This window comes from Apiospora aurea (genome assembly GCF_038362705.1).
Source record: "Apiospora aurea strain CBS 24483 chromosome Unknown utg000001l_segment0_segment0, whole genome shotgun sequence".
In the NCBI taxonomy this organism is placed as follows: domain Eukaryota; kingdom Fungi; phylum Ascomycota; class Sordariomycetes; order Amphisphaeriales; family Apiosporaceae; genus Apiospora; species Apiospora aurea.
Genome location: NW_027117388.1, coordinates 7,278,969 through 7,295,577, shown reverse-complemented (window position 1 = coordinate 7,295,577; position 16,609 = coordinate 7,278,969). Strand labels below are relative to the sequence as shown.

The window sequence follows — 16,609 nt, the reverse complement described above, 5'->3', positions numbered from 1 at the left end:
CCCGAGTAACCCCAGACGCGTGGATTCGCCGCATGGCCCTCACGCTCGGCGTGGCTGACACCATGGAGCCGGTCGGATCCATCGTCATGTTCGTATTGCTACTTCAGTACCTAGTTACTCGCACCTGTACGCTTGCCTAAGGCAGTGTGGGATACGTTGTGACGGAGTATAAATATAGCGGTATGTGTAGTTAGCGGTAAATAACGTGTCGGTGCATCAGAAGTACCAATTCAACATAGCGCAAGAGAGCAGAAACATGTCTGGCATGGATTGATATTGGGATCAAGTGACTTTCGCAAACCGATCAGCCCGTACGACCATTGATGGTGAACTCGAAATCGTCCCAGGAACAACTCAGCAGTAGAGCACGATCATGAAAAAAAGACCAAAGAAAACAGACAGCTGACCGAGATTTCGCGTTACAGGTATACTTAAGTCACGGAAAAGGGAGGTCGTTACTTGACCAAAATCGTAGATATTTCAAACCCAGTTGCCTATTTCCTCAATCTCCCCCACTTGCCAAGCTGGGGAATAGAGACAAGAAAGATCCCGACGAACTGACAGCACAGAGAGGACCAGTTAAAAACACCGTATCTCGTGTTGCTGTTGTGTATTTCGGTGTTGTTATCTTCAAAAACTGCCCTTGGGTGATGATGAAAACGAACAAAAAAAGAAAACACAAAAAACGGGGTCAACCATGACAACTCCCGACAAGACTCCGAAAACAGAAACCACGCTCAAGACCAATCTCAAATCAGTCCAGCCCTGGCGGCCTCGCCGCCGCCATCCTCAACGACATCCTCCATCCTCTGCTTTCCCTTGCCGAGGCCGCCATCACCGACGCCCATGCGGCGAGCCACGTATCGCTGGGCGACGATGCCGACGCTGAGGCTGAGGGCCTCTTCCACCCACTCGGCCACCCACTCGCGGGGATCGACCCCGCCGCTCTCCACAATCTCCCGGATCTCGTCGGGCACGTTCATCAGGTCGTGGAAGCCCTGCTGGGCCTCGGACTCGCCGCTGGCAGGGGTGAGCGGGCTGGCCGCATCGAGCCAGCGGATCCACTTGGCCGGGACATTCTGGCTGACGGTGCTGTAGGTGATTTCGTGGACGGGGTCAAACACGTAGATGGCGAAGCAGATCTGGGCATCGCTGGATTCGTCGGCCACGGGGCTCTCGGCCTTCTCCTTTTCACCGGCCGTGCTGCCGGTGAAAAGAGCATCGTCGGCCTCGAGTGTGATCGCCTGAACAGCAAGGAAGATATCACTGGTGCGGACGGGGTTATTGTCATCGACCGGCTCCAACGCGCGTTTCTGAGCTTCCGCAATTCCCCCGTCGGCGGAGAAGTAGTCGTGCGCATAGCTCTCAGCCGAGACTCGGCAAAGTTTCGTACCCTCGACCAGACCCTTGATGGTGCCAAGATCACGAGGGATGTCGACCTGCCGCCACCATGGCCCGTCGCGCCAACCGGCCGAAGAGGCCGAGCCTCGGTAGTGGGCGTCCGAGGGACGTCGGGCCGTGCTTTCGTGGCCGCGTTGCACAACCAACAAGTCACCACCTTCAACCTGAGACATTACACGGCTGAAGACACCATAGACCAATGGGTCCAGTGAAGGGTAGCCCACAAGGTCATGTGTAATGTGAATCAGAAGGCGCTCGTGGGACGAAATGGGCGGCGCAAGAGTATGCAGGATGTTGGTAAAAGTGGGTAGAGCTCGGTGTCGTAGTTCGTCGCCTAGAATAAAGGCTTAGTTAGCCAAGAGTCATACGAGCATGACGACGAGATGAAGAGAGCCGGTAGCAGAGTTCAACAAAAAAGACTATACGGGGTAGACATGATATTGGGAAAGGCGATCCAGAGCTTGGTGATGCGGGCGCACATGCAAGGCAGAAAGTACCAGCAATTGGACTTGCGCTCCACGCTAAAATTCGGGCAAGAAATCAAACATGGGAAGAAACTCACCATAGCCCCGAATAACATCGACATTGCCACGGACGGACTCCAAGTACTTTTTCGCATCCTCGTTGTGCTGGATGTCTTTGTAGACAACTTCGGCCTGTTTTATCGCGGCCGAGGCAGTAGCGGTGGCAGTCGCAAAGATGCCACCCCACCATCCGCCGCCAGCAGCGGGAGCGGCATTCTGCTCGACGGTGCCCTTCTTCTCGGCATCTTGGAGGTCGGAGCTCGTGGCGCTCGGAGTGAAGCTCGCGTGCAGCGAACGCGCGCTGTCGACCGATTTGCGGGGTAGGTTTGCTGCTGCTGCTGCTGCTGTTGCGGGTTTGTCCTCGGACTGGCGACCTGGAGGGGGGTTTGCGTGCTCGTTCGCTTGGAGCTGGCCGAGTCCTTGATGCGCGGCGTGTGCGGTCGAGCGGGCTGGTCGCCCAGCTGGTTCTCCAGCTCGGCCAAGATGTCCTTGTCCTTCTCTGCCTGGTCGGCTCGGACCTTGGAGGCGGCGGTCTTGGGCTTGGGGTGGTTCTTCTTGGGGCCGCTGTCGTCTCCGAGCGAGGAGAAGAGCTCGTCGAGCTCGTTGTCGGTCTTGGTCTTCTTGGAAGCCATGGCGAACTACCAGAAAAGCGGTGCGTCTATGGGGTGTGCGCTCTGTGCAATGCTAGATGATTAGCTAGCTGACAATGGATGCAGTTGCGTTGGCTGGCACGATGAATCAACTCTTTCCGACCAATGGCGCTTCGTGGGCGGGGGAGAAATCCGAGAAATAGCGAAGACGCAACGGTAACGAGGACGAAGACTCCCGAGGTGCTTGCAGCTCACGAGACCTCCAAGTGGGAAGGATGGGTTTCGCAAGGTTGGGGCAAGCTCCAACGAAGAAGCGGGCATGGGGACTTGAAGCTACACACCTCTTGATCAAGGGTATCTGGCTGGGCCAGCACGGACGAGAGACAGACAGGTGCTCAATAGACGAATACTGTTGATTCAATGCAGAACAGAGTGCGCAGCAGCGGCGCTGAGGTTGAGTTAAGGTAGAAGTAGTGCAAGTCGTCCAGACAGACGGTCGAAGTGAAGCTTCGTCGTCTTTGAGCAGACGTCCGTTCGATCGTCACAAGTTCCACGGAGAGCTACGTATGCGCCCTGTCCAAATGCCATGCATGCAACCCGCAAGGGGAAATGGGGGGGCTGCCAGACGGGCCCCATAAACGGAATGGTCGCGCTTCTGGACGCTTTGATTGGCCGGCAGGGCTTGCTGGATGGCTCGCTAGGCCTCTTCCGGCCTGGACTGGTTGCCTGGGCATGCTGGCTCGCTGGAACCTCGACTGGAACCCCCCAAGACGGGGTCCCACTCGGAAGCGTCAGCGATGACTGGCTGAGGAGAGCCTAGAGGGCCCTGCTTTACTTGTACAAGCCTGCTGGGAGGAAAACCTTGGGGCGTGTGGCTGGTGGAGTGGCACTCCCTGCTCGCTGTGCTGTGCTGGAACCTCCAAAAATTGACCCTGCGCCTGGTGCTTGATTGAATAGATTGATTGTGAGATGAATAAGAAGCAGGAGACGACGAACAACACGACGCTATATGACGCCGTTCGCATACAATAGCAGCATCCTTGAACCGCTTCACATTGTTGCTGCGGTTGTGCAGATTGCCTTTCTGGCCAGCCTGGGATTTTGGCTCCGGTCCATCAGCTTATTTCCTCTCATATGTCTTATTGAATCTTGGGAGCATCTTGTCGCCAGACTGACTGACTTGCCCCCAAATTCGGCCGAAGGGCTACTTCTCTTGTTTTCATCGTCCAGCCCGCCGCCGACTCACTCGGCAACCACCACCTTCCTGCTTCTACGAGCCTCTTCTCCATAGAGAGCAAGATCAAACTCTCCAGAATCCAGTAGCCGAACTTGGTCGGCGCCCGTTGCTCGTGTGTCCATGCCGCTCGCTCCCTTTCTGATGTAAGGTGTGTCTGTATGCGTGTTAAGCCGCATAACAATACCATGTCGCGAGACCTAACCTCTTCAATACAGCCGCCGCAAAACGCAAACCGGCTCATAGATCACGCCTCATTGTCCCATCTACTGTAAGTGGTGATTCAATCCGTCTCCTCCAGCCCCGGCCATTGCAGTGTTTCCGGGGGATCCCGTTTCATCCTGCGGCTTTCAAACCCTCTCTGCCCAGCACCAACATACAACACGTCAGCCTTCCATATCCGGCCATTACACAAGCGCCTGGAAATATTTTCTACAGGCACATCCGCCTTCTTACAGCACGGCGCTCAATTTGCGTCTCATTTTTCTGCACTGCTCTCTATTCTGCAGCCTTATACTCTGCGTCCTGCATCTAATCCCGGCCAGCCAGGAGTTGTTTTCGCACGTTCATCCGAGCGGCTGTACTAACCTGTCATCTTTGCCCTTACAGACAAGTTGCCAGCGGCACACTTTTTTTCTCTATTGCCTTGCGCGAGCGCATCAGCAAACACCCGCAACCTCGTTATACCCCATCCCCTTGTTTTCTCTTTGGCGCATCTCGCTGGTTCGGCGTCGATACCTGGCGTTGCCCGCCTCCTGGTTTTCCCTGACGTCCTGCCAATCCCCTAGTTGGCTCAATTTTGGGGGTGTACCCACTTACATAATAATCTCCGACCCTCTCTCTGACTTGTAACCTTCTTTGTGGTCGACTTGCAGCCTCTTGGACGGGGTTGCAATACGTGCCCAACAACAGCGCCAATTGTTGCACTCCCTCAGATGGATTCGCCAAACAGTCAGCGTGCAAGAGCTCGCTTTTCGGGCCGCAAGCGTCACACTCTTCCTGCTTCCTCTTCACATCGTCGCTCGGAATCTTCAGAAAACCTTGCCACTGAGACCCCGGCACCAGCAGCAGCCATGGCTCCGTCATCTTCCTTCACCTTTGAGACCCCCAGCCCGTCCAACGCCAGAGGTACTCGCACGCGGCCCAGGAACCTGGACCCCGTCGCTGCCTCTCCCGACGACACTGGCAGCAAGGGCGGGCGCTCTCTCCGCAAGAGAACCCGTATTGACTACTCATTTGACCAAGTGGATAACGCCGTTGAGGAGGCCACCGCTTCCAAGGCCACTCCCACTACTACACGCTCACTGAAGAAGCGCAAGACGGATGTGCCTCTTTCCGGTGAGGTGTTTGATGATGAACCCGAGCCCCGTGTCAAGCGCCGGGCGTCGGAGCAGCCTGCCAAGTCAGCATCCAGGCGTGCCCAGCCGCGCAAGACAACGCTGGACCCCCAACCATTCGTCGCAGAGCAGCTCGAGGAGGATGTGCCCGTCCAAGACACTATTGAGGTCGGAGGCCACCACAGTGAGGTGTCGGACGAATCGTTCCACCAGCGCACCAATTCCAGCTCTTCTCATACTGGGTCTGCGGGGCCGCTATCTCACATGATACATGAAGAAGAGGCTCAAGAAAAGCCAGAGAATGCACCCGTATCCAATGCCACTGACACCATACTTCCTTCGGAGACCAAGGTGGATACCAAGGCGGAGTCCGCACCTGAACCAACGTCACAGGCTACAGAATTGCATCAACCCAAGATCGAGGCCGAGGAGCCTCCTGATGTTCAGGTGCAAGATGTTGGAACCTCGGGAGCTACGTCTGTGGAGAAGGATGAAGTTAAGCCACAGGAGATACCTGAGGAGGAAGCCGCAACGGGTCCTGCGGAGACTTTCGACGAGAAGATCGAAGAGAAGCTCGAAGAGAGGTCCGAGGTGATTGAGAAGGCTCAGGAGCAACCCGAGGAGAGTTGCACGGAGCGACAACCAGAGAAGCCGGAGGAGACTCTTGAAGAGAAGCCCGCTGTGAAGTCTGTGGAGCAGACTCCTGAGGCTTCCGCTGAGACGCCTGCTGATGTGTCTGTTGAGAAGCCTGCCGAGATACCTACCGAGAAGCTTGCTGAAGAGCCTACGAAGGAACCTACCAAGGAATCTACCGCAGAGCCTACCGAGCAACCTACTGAAGAACCTACTGAGGAGCCTATTAAGGAACCTACTGAGGAGCCTACTAAGGAGCCTAGCGAGGAACAAACTGAAGAAGCCACAGAGGAACCGGCGGAGAAACCGACAGAGGAACCGACTGGGGAACCGACTGGGGAACCGACAGAGGAACCGACTGAGGAACCGACTGAGGAACCGACTAAGGAACCGGCTGAGGAACCTGCTGAGGAACCTGCTGAGGAACCTGCTGAGGAACCTGCTGAGGAACCTACCCAGGAACCTACCCAGGAACCTACCCAGGAACCTACCCAGGAACCTACCCAGGAACCTACCCAGGAACCTACCCAGGAACCTACCCAGGAACCTATCAAGCAACCGACTGCGGAACCTACCGAGAGCTTCGAGCAGCAGTCAGAGGAGCACCTCGAGGCCAAGTCCGAGGTCAAGCCCAAGGAGAGTCCGAAGGAGCAACTCGAAGAAGAACACAAGGTGACACCGGAAGAGAAGCCCGTCGAGAAAACAGAGGACCAGCCGGAGAAGACATCACTTGGCAAGCCACAGGAAAAACAGATCAAGGCAGAGCTGAAGACACTACTGGTCAAGAAGAAGTCTCCAGTTAAGCCTACAGTCGAAAAGGAAGTGAACAAAGGTCCCTACGCCTATCTGACACCGTACATTGAGGGCTCTAAAGTCATGTACCCTGCCATAGCAGAGGACGAGGTTGTCGAGCCGGAGGTTATACATGAGGCACCGGAGGATCTTGAAGTCGTCGATGAAGTCGGCGATGAAGATACACCAGTCGGGACTCCTGCCGCAACGACCAGTAACTCGCCTGCCCCCGAAGCCGAGGTCTTGGCAATCCAGCCCCCTGCCAAGAAGCAATACCAGTTCAAGCGACCACGGCCAGCATCGGATCTCACGAGTCTTTTTGATGACCTCGATTCACTGAACGAGGCGGATCTGTATGACCGCCTGGCAGCCGTCAACAATGTTCTCGTGGCTTGGCAGGAAGAGTGGGGCCGTCTTCGGAAGATCGTTGACGACGAAGACAACGCGGTCAAGTATCAAGCGGAAGAGGCAGCTTTCTTACAACGTGAGAAGATGGCACTGAGCAAGGATCCTGATGCGATGCCCCTTCGCAAGGACTACCAGGTCAAGGGCATTCGAGCTCCCAAGGAAGACTCGACGGTTCTGTATGCTCGACAGCAAGATCGGGTCATGGCGTCCGCGTATCTCTTCGAATACGACGATCGGGACTCCAAGATTGGCATGCAGGACCCGGTAGGTCAACGACGTGGTGTCGGAAAGGGCAGACTACGCGACAGGCCCAAGCAGACAGCCAAGGCCGCCGAAATCGACGACGTCAACCCTAACGTGGTGCATGGCAAACGGACAAGGAAGCCCACCAACTTGTTTGGTGATATGGAAGCTACTAGCAGGAGCTCCACGCCTGTTCCAACGCAACCACCGACTAAGCGGCGCCGGGGACGACAGAACGGCGAAGAGAATGGCGAACCACACCTCTCCTTTAGTTCGCAACCAGAACCTGCTGTCGAGGAGACACCCAAGAAGCGCGGCCGCGGCGGGCGGCCAAAGAAGAACCCACCCACTTCCATACCAGAAGACCCTTCTACGGAGAATGAGGCTCAACCGGACCCTGAAGAGGTTGAAGAGAGGCCGAGCCGGAAGCGGAGGCGTAAGGCATTCCATGATGAGGACTATGTCGCCAATGATAGCAACGAGCCCGAGGCCACCACAGGACGATCTGCTCGTGCCCGACGCAACTCACGACTTACCGAAGTACCCACCGGGTCCTTCTACAGCACTGCTACATCCGTACCCTCGACGCAAGGTCACGACGAAACTCGCCCGAACACGTCTTCCTCGACAGCCACGGCTTCGACTACCGTGTCTACGTATGGGCTTCGGGAAAAGCGCCAGAAGAAGTTCTCCCTTGACGAGGACGATGGCGATTTCGAAGAGAACGGGGACCAACGCAAGCCCAAGCGCGTTCGCCGTGCATCGAAGAAAACACAAGTCAACGACTTCCCCGAACCTGTCAGCCACCGCCCCGAACCAACTCAGGAACCGACACCTGAACCGTCTGTGCCCGCGCCCAAGCTGACCAAGATCAAGATCAAGAACTTCAACGGCAACACCGGGAGCTTCACCACGGCCGTGCCTCCTCCGCCCACCAGCCATCCCAGCCGCGTGCCGGCGAGCAACGGACCCGGTCCGGTGCAGCTGAACAACGCCCAAGGCCCGCCCAACGGCAACGCAGCCCCCGCTCATGGTTCCGAGGCGCCTAAAGACTATGGGTCTATGACGAAGTCGGAGAAGATGTCTGCATCCATGAAAGGTATGATGATCACTACTAACTGCACCGTCTACTACTGGGCTTTCTTACTGACATTTGAAATAGCACGGTGGGCTTCTGGCTCCATGTCACCTGCGGTGGCCAAGCGCCGAGCGACGCTTGCTGCGAAGAAGGCCGCAGCGAAAACACCGATCCCGGAATTTCATCCCGGCGCGGTTTTCCAACAACACAGGGCCAACCATCCGCACCCTCAGTGATTGGCAGATTGCTCATTGCTTGGTTGTGTTGGATGCCTTGATGTGTCGGCGCCCAGCGATCATGTTGGTGTCAGGCGTAACGGCGTATATGAGGAGGGAGAAGGGAGAAGACGGCACATCCCCAGGGTCAGCTTCTCTTGCGTGACTTTTAGCGCGCAAACGTATGATACTTGACCGAAATTGTAACAATCACCACGATGATTCTTCTCGGATTGGAGAGACTTATTGATTGAGGTGTACACGCACACGCATACCTTGGCGAACATGGAAGCGAGCAGGCGTGGCGGAACAGCGGAAACGCCATATTTGCATACAGGTACATTGAGACATACCTAAGGTACATACATACATGATCTGGCCGACATTTGGAATTTTTCACTTGAACAGTGGGGGCCTGCGACCTACCTACAGCGAAAGGCAATTACTATTACTACATGATCAGGTTATGGAAAAAAAGATTATCGTTAGAAGAATTACTATTGTAATAATACGCAAGCGACACATACTGGTTTCTTGATGGAAAAGTTTGACTTGGTGTTTTTGTTTTCGGAGGTGCCGTGATCTAGCTTTATGTGGTGTTTCATCGGGTGTCGAGAATAGCAACAGTGCTCCCGACATAAGGCTCCTGGCACTCTACGCTTCGGAGGGAATGCTACAAATGAATGCACTGAACGTCGAGTTTGGGAACGGTCAGTTGGTCGTCATCTTGTCCGTGGATAGGCATCGTATCGCCGCCCCTCCTCCTCCCAACGCGGAACGAGGTTTGGAGGTGCAAGCGATTTCTTCTAATTGTTCGGTGGACGGGCTCGACACGGAGGGCCGGCGAGTGGGGTTACCGATGGCACGACACGACCTTATTGATGTGATGCCACCACCACGGTAACGAGGCTGGAAGAGACCAGCAGAGCAGATGGGACTCGTGTGTGAAGCGGGCGAAATTCGGTCTCCTTGCAAAGTTGATCTGCTTCTGTTCACACTTGAGCCATTCAATAATATCTCAAGATCCCCCCCTTTTTCTTTTCTTTTCTTTTCTTTTTTTTTTTTTATGGTGCCATTTGGCTCTCCCAGCCGCGTACGCCAAGTACTATGTTCCAGCTGGGCGAGCGGCAAAGCATACATGACCTACATACATACCTACACAGCATCAATGAATGCACTGATGCGATGTGCCTATCTCTACCTAATGTATCTAGAATCTGGCATTGTATGCCCAGTCGCTGGTGGAAGGCTCCGATATGATCACAAAGAAAAACCAGCCACGCTTCCGAGATGAGCAGTAGACGAGTGCACAACCAGGAGGTTGGCAGCCAGCCACCCTGCCTGGATGTACTTCAGCCCCGGCGATTGAGCAGGCAAAGACACCAGGGAATGACAGGTTCATGTCTAAAGTCTATTGATCATGTGGCCCCGGTCGATGGCCACACTTCTTCAAATGAGCAACGAACGCCGCATGGACTCATCAGTCATTAGCGACATAGATAGACTAATATCATCAAGTAGACTAATATCATCAAGATAGGTTTGCTCAAGCTCGTTCTCATGGAAGGCAGAAAAGACCATTCCGACTGGTCTTAGCGACCCTCTGTCCGGAATTGGATGCGCGAGAACTCGTACTAGGCAACGATCCCGGACTGACCCGGCCCATAGCCCTCCCTCCCCTATCACGACACGATGTATATAACAAGACAGCAGCACCAAGTTCAGCCGTAGGGATCCAATGACCGTATCTGCTACTCCGCTACTCTGCTTGCTTCCTGTTGCCCGACCCCACAGGGAGACGGCCAGTCGCCCACCTACGTGTAGGATCTGAAGTACCCAGACGAATCAGCGAAGGGTGCTACCGGAAGTTGCAGTGTCGCTAGGTGGCAAGAAGGGCCATTCCGCGCGCACTCCCTTGAAGTACCATTACTCCCTCTCTTGCAAGGGGGGACGATGTAAACCCAACGGGCGATGGCAACATTCTGTGGCACATAGCGTGAAGACAATGGTCCTCGACAACATCGACTACCACCTGTCTCATTGGCATTTGGCATGGCAATGCTTCTTCTGACTGGCCCACGCATCATCATAGCCTCGAGGACAGAGGGCTGACATAAAGCTCAATTATCTCCAACGCTGCGCCGACCAGAATCATCTCACGTCGAGAGTTTACCCGATACAGAGCATGGCAAAGAGGGAGGAACAGTAACTTGGTCAAATAAGTCATCAATCGGAACTGAATCTTTTTCTTATTAGATTCAGGATGGCATGTATGGTATGATGTGTCTTTCCTTTACGCCATGAGCCCAAATGCAAAGCCTGCCAGATCATCACTTTTTAACCCTCCCCGCCCTTCAATCTACATCACCTGGAGAGAAGTGGCTGGCCCATCTAGTTTAGATGGCGGTCATTCGGGTGTCCCAAATCGTATGACATGAAGGTTTGTTCCCCAACGCTTGTCCGCAAATGCTACGTTCTTGTAACTTCTTTTCCTTTACATGACGACACCGGAGTTGCTGGCAATACGCTGTCATGGCTGTTAGTCGAGTTGACTTGATTGGGACACTCCCAGAGAGAAGAATGGTATAACTTACGGGCCACAGCTCAGCAGCCTCCTTACCAACGGGTCCAGTGATGGCGGAACCCTTCATCTCACCCTTGGGGTTGACGATGACACCGGCGTTGTCCTCGAAGTACAGGAAGACACCGTCGAATCGCTTCCAGGGCTTGGACTGGCGGACGATAACGGCGGGGTGGACCTTCTTGCGGAGCTCGGGCTTTCCCTTCTTGACGGTGGCCATGACCATGTCACCGACACCACCGGCGGGCAGGCGGTTCAGGCGGGCACCGATACCCTTGACTGAGATGATGTACAGGTTGCGGGCACCGGAGTTGTCGGCGCAGTTCATGATGGCACCGACGGGAAGACCGAGGGTCATCTCTGTAGAAGAATCAGGTTAGTAGGAGATTCCAAAGCCCAGTGGAGCCTCGGTATCTGAGGAGCTCATGTCAATCTGCTGCTGCTGCTGCTGCTCCGTGCTGAAATCCACGCGCCGGGTGATCGGAAGTCTCTGGTGTGAAGAATCGCCAGGTCCTTGGAAAATTCGAATAAGACAGTCGCCAGATCCCAGGTTCGAAGACCACAGCATCAACGGCCGGGACAGAGCGATCCCATTTCTACCACAGCAGCGGCACTAGTAGCAGGAAATAGTATAGTTTGCTCCGTAAGGAGGCAACCATGCATCATGTCACTGCCACAGCCGTTGACACAAGCTTTCAACACCGTGGTTTCGCAAGGTCGTTGTCGAGGGCGTCTGTGTCTTTCGTACTTGGTTCGTAATGTCGGATGGGAGAGCGAGCAGGTATCAACAATTTCCACGCACGGAAATGGGCGATCGCGAATTGATTTCGACTTCCACGGGAGGTAGTCGACGTCGCCCGGAACGTAATCTCCCAGCACAGCGCACGCAGCAGTGACAGCAGATTCAAAATACCTCCTCAAATTTCACCAAGGGCATCGAGGATGGGGAGACGAACTAAGCTTGCCACCAGGGGCACCACGACTAGAGAACAAGTTGTTAGCTTGACGTTCCGGTAATTTCGTCGAAAATCCTGTGCGAAAAGCGTCCAGTCCAGTCCACGTCGAGCATCAATTGTCGCAGCCATGGCGTGTCGGCAGGCTTCAGAAATCCATCTCGTCAAGCATGTGTCGCCCAGGGCCCAGCCAGTTCGTGGATGCCATCCGTTCAGGGAATCGACAGTCGAGAGTGTCGTTGCAGCGATCGCATTGCTTGCCGGCCAGACCCCACCATTCCCATGTCTTCCAAAAATTTCGTCGCTCGGTTGATGCTCGTCGGTTTGGACAGGACGCCTCGCAAGGAACAGGCAGTCGAACAGAAAAACAGGACTTACGAAAGCTTGGCCATTGCTGCGGGTTAATATGCGACTCGGTACTAAGTGGTGGTGTCGGTCGTGTCGTGAATTGGACAATCGGTCGGAGATGGAAAATTGTCACGATGTTGGGGAATTTCGGGACTAGAGTGAGGGCAGCTTGTCCGCCGTAATTTTTTGTCTTTTCGGCCTTGGGGTGTGTGGAAGCGCAACCCTACTAAGGCACTTTTGGGAAACACACGTGCGATAAGATGGGCCGATAAGATTGAGAGTGAGAGGCCTGGCCACGCAGCTGGCGCTTTTCTACCGACAGGTGGCCCCCAGCGCCAAATGCCTGCCCGCAATTCGGTGGGGCTGCACTCAGCATTGGCAATTAGCAGAAGGCAGACGGCATGCAATTGATGCTACCAGTCAGCGACGACAAGACAAGAATGGCACCTTGCAAAATGACATTGAAATGACATTCCCCTCCAACTTTCTAATTACATACTAGACTTATCTCGTTATCCAAAACACCCGTTCCCAGAACATTACTTGCCTCTGTGCTGATGACGGCTCTGATTCACCGCAGCACGAACGGCTCCGGCTCTCTGCCCCCATTCTCTTTCCACTCTCGTATAACTTCACCATCCATGCAACCGTCCACATAACAGTCCCCAACGAGCCTGTACTCGTCATCTTCTCCTTCTGCTCTCAAAACGACCGGCGTACGACATCCGAGCGGCACGCAGATGATGTCGTTGGGCTCCAAAAACCCAGTCCCCATCCCCATTCTCTCGTTATCGGTGATGAAGAAGCAACGTCCCATCATGCGTGATGCACATCGTTCTTGCAGCACTCTCCTCTGCTCCGGATCCTTGACACTGCCACCAACATTACCGCTGGCCTCGATGCATGATTGCAACTTCTCGTCCATTCGGATCGATGGCAAGTGCTTGCTGATCAACGTCGCGAAAACATGATGGCACATCTCGGTCCAAGCGCCGGGCGCCCACGCATCCTCCTGCCAGTCTTCCCAATGTCCTCGACGTTGATCCAGGGAGATGGTACGGCAGAATGCATCATCTTGCACGGTCCACTCGCCCGTGGCTGCGCTGCTGGGGAAGCGATCCAGCATCTTGGCGCGCCAATGAAGGAACGCCATGAGAGACTCGTCCAGGCCGCCATAGGTTCCGACCGCGATCCCACTGACTTGCACAACCCCGAGACGGATGGCGGATATCTTGAGCTTGGTCCTCTGTCGGCCATCGGGAAAACTGAAGGCAGCCTCTGTTTCCCCTGAAGCCGAAAACCTATATGAGCAACCTAGCCCTGCCACATGCTGGACATACGACCAATCTGGTACCCATGACGGGAGCGCTATTGCGCTGCTGTTCAAGGGGAAGTGAATTGCTTCGCAAATGACATCCAGGCGTCTTGTTCTGTGCAACAAGAAATCAACGACATCCGTGTATACCTGTCGAAGCGAAGCGTTGTAGTCCGGCACAAGGTACGATCGTACATCTTCTGGTAGAATACCGAGAATCCCAAAGACTTTGTCTCTTGGTTGCGAGGTATGCTTCGTGCGGCAGATCCTCAGTACTTCGAGCAGTACTTGGGCCCCTATTCCCGCCAACTTCTTCAGAGTATCGAAACTAGCAGGTCCTCCTGAGATCAGAATGTGTGCATACGGCTGGCCCTTCCGAGAGATCTTTTGATCTGGCCGAAAGTGCAACTTCAAAAGATCTCCGTGGTCCATCAACACCCCCGCCAGGTCCTGCAGCCTCTGCCACGAAACGCTCGCGTCACCGCAATAAACAGTGACGGACTTGGCGTTGAGAATTTCTTGGACCACCCACACCCTGCTCCAATAGCTTCTCTCGAAGAGGCTCACGAGAGCTGCGAACTTGTGCTCGTAAGTCTGCGATGTTATCCACAACTCCACAAGACTTGGGTCGTCTGCCGCTTCACAAAGAGCATGGATGACTCTGAATGCCACGTTGCTGTCATGCGACTCTGGCCCAAGCCAGACGATGACCGATGTTGCTCGGCTATAGATCTGAGTCATCAGTTGCACCTGTGACGACTGCTCTGTCTTGTCGTTCTGGTTTATGCAGATCGCATCCGCCCAGATCAGCAAGGAATCATCCGGCTTTCGAAGTGCGTTGAGTGCGCCATGCAAGCTTGCCGTAACCTTCATCCAAGAGCCGTTCACCCTTATGCCAACTGTATCGTCAGGATCTCCCCACGTGTACGATAGTGCAGTATACTCTGGTGGGTCTTGAAGCGATGTGTGGATGATCTCGCATTGGATCGTCGACATATGTTCTGGGAAAAGTCGGATAAGTCGAATTTCATTGCCCATTAACTTGTCGTAGATGCCATGGCTGGCATGGAAGGGTAGAGAAGAGCCCGGGGATGTTTCTGGGACTGGTGGGGGGTTCTGAGCTTGTATCATGCTTGTATCCAGGCAGATGCGCGGAAGCCTTGGGCTCGTGGCCTCATTTTGGATTTCAGATGGTGCAAATAATTCTCTTGGAGGCGAGTGACGATTTGCAGCTGGACGGCCGTGCCAATGAGTAGATGATAATGAGGGCGATGGCCGTCTGCTGTGCGAAGGCTCGACTATATACCTTTGGTGAAAAAGTCGAGGTTGCGTAGTTTCAAGCCTTTCGACTGCTCTGCGCTTGCTCTGGGCATGTTCATAGCCCACTGTGGCTTGTTGAAAATCATCAGCCATACTGGGTATGATATTCGATCGATGAGTCAATAGGGATTGGAGAAGATGTAGTGTAATGAGAAAGAATCTTTGTATGCACTGGTGGTTGTTGGTCTTACAGAAAGGGGCGCAGCCAGCCAAATCAAGAGTCAAATCAAGGCTGAAAAGGCTGGGCAGCTGACCTCATTGAATGTGGTTGACGAAGACGAACTTGCCCTGTCAGATCACGTGGCTCCCGTAACCTCTTTGCTTTTTTTCCCGACATACACAAGTACTCTTTCGAGGTTGAAACACACGTTTTCCATCATGTTATGGTTTCAGACCCGTCTGGATGCTGCTCTCAAGTATTATAGGATGGCTGCAATTAGATATATATTGCGATGGACTCGTAAACTAGAACATTCCTTCTTTAGCCCCGGTTTAGATTGCATAAGATATCAATCACCTATAATAAATGAAAAAAGACCGTGGAAGAGACGATATGAGTTGCCATGCGCTTCCTTCTCCCAGATTGTGGTATCTTGGGGACAGTTACATGACATCCCTGTGTGCAACCGGACTACCAGTAAGGCTGACTGTAAGATGGTCAGTTGATACATGAAATGAAAATATACGTCTTGTGGACAGCCGATAATTGGTATAGCGCTCCTAGATGCCCATACATGGACGGTTAGGTCATGCGTTTTCAAGCTGATGAAAGCAGTCTTGGGCAAGTCAGATATCACTATCGAAACCTGTCACGACTGAGGTGTCGAAGACAGTGCTGGAATACGTCCATCTAAGTTTCTGCCTGGCGGGATTGTCCAGGTAACACAACCACCTCGAGCTCCCTCCAAGAAAGACATACAGGAGCCTATATACTTCCCAATAACAGGAATTGCCAATACCTAAGAACCATCTGGTGTAGTGGCAGAGCCAGCGGCTGTCCATTTGTCATTTTCAGATACCAGGACAGAACACTTGCTAACAACACGGGTTCGAATCCGATCTAGTACATCGACGATCACAGCTTACTTGTAGGTTTCATTGCGCCTGCCTCGCAGCGGCACTCGGTCCTCCCTTACGCACTTTCCTGGGACAGTATGGCTAATCCCTACGCCCTCTCGGGAACTTCGCTTGGGGACAACCGCTCTGGTCCACTCGCAAGAGTGGATTGGGGGTGACATGCCCCAACTAACTTGACGCGACTGTGGACGGATAGCATCAATCAAGCAAGCAGAACAGCATTTTAAGACTGACCTTTGAAGCGCGCTCTGGGCTGATCCAAGTAAGTACTCAATTCCTTTCACCCCTGCTGCCTACGCTTCGAAACTGTCCGGATGGTTCTTCTCTTTTTCCCTTCTCTTTATCCCCTTTCCCCTTGACCTAGTCTTTAACCTTTGTTTCTAGTAGCCCCCTTTCCCGGAGGTAGTCAGGTATTACCTTGGCCGTGCTAGGCAAAACTTTTAGCGAACTGTATCACACAAACACTCACCAACAGTGTTCTGGGAGCTTTAACAATATTAATAAGCTTGATATGGCATGTGGTTTCTATTTCGGACTTTTAGCCTAGTAGCAAGAGGTTC

General features: G+C 53.9%; 4 protein-coding genes across 4 annotated transcripts; 1 reads left to right on the top strand and 3 right to left on the bottom strand.

Moving 5' to 3' along the window:
* Window positions 1–749: 749 nt before the first annotated feature.
* Window positions 750–2,557, bottom strand: PG986_002218 (uncharacterized protein; the record flags this gene model as incomplete). The annotated part of the gene is made up of 3 exons (XM_066838440.1): window positions 750–1,735; window positions 1,964–2,184; window positions 2,235–2,557. 3 exons carry the CDS (start codon window positions 2,555–2,557, stop codon window positions 750–752), a joined length of 1,530 nt encoding a protein of 509 aa, XP_066707333.1.
* Window positions 2,558–4,822: 2,265 nt separating this feature from the next.
* PG986_002217 (uncharacterized protein) lies at window positions 4,823–8,476 on the top strand (the record flags this gene model as incomplete). Its single annotated transcript, XM_066838439.1, has 1 exon — window positions 4,823–8,476. The coding sequence occupies one exon, from the start codon at window positions 4,823–4,825 to the stop codon at window positions 8,474–8,476; it is 3,654 nt and encodes a 1,217-aa protein (XP_066707332.1).
* A 2,473-nt stretch (window positions 8,477–10,949) lies between these two features.
* On the bottom strand, window positions 10,950–12,381 carry PG986_002216 (60S ribosomal protein uL14; the record flags this gene model as incomplete). The annotated part of the gene is made up of 4 exons (XM_066838438.1): window positions 10,950–10,982; window positions 11,050–11,396; window positions 11,993–12,018; window positions 12,368–12,381. 4 exons carry the CDS (start codon window positions 12,379–12,381, stop codon window positions 10,950–10,952), a joined length of 420 nt encoding a protein of 139 aa, XP_066707331.1.
* Window positions 12,382–12,908: 527 nt separating this feature from the next.
* On the bottom strand, window positions 12,909–14,783 carry PG986_002215 (heterokaryon incompatibility protein-domain-containing protein; the record flags this gene model as incomplete). Its single annotated transcript, XM_066838437.1, has 1 exon — window positions 12,909–14,783. The coding sequence occupies one exon, from the start codon at window positions 14,781–14,783 to the stop codon at window positions 12,909–12,911; it is 1,875 nt and encodes a 624-aa protein (XP_066707330.1).
* Between the last annotated feature and the right edge of the window lie 1,826 nt (window positions 14,784–16,609).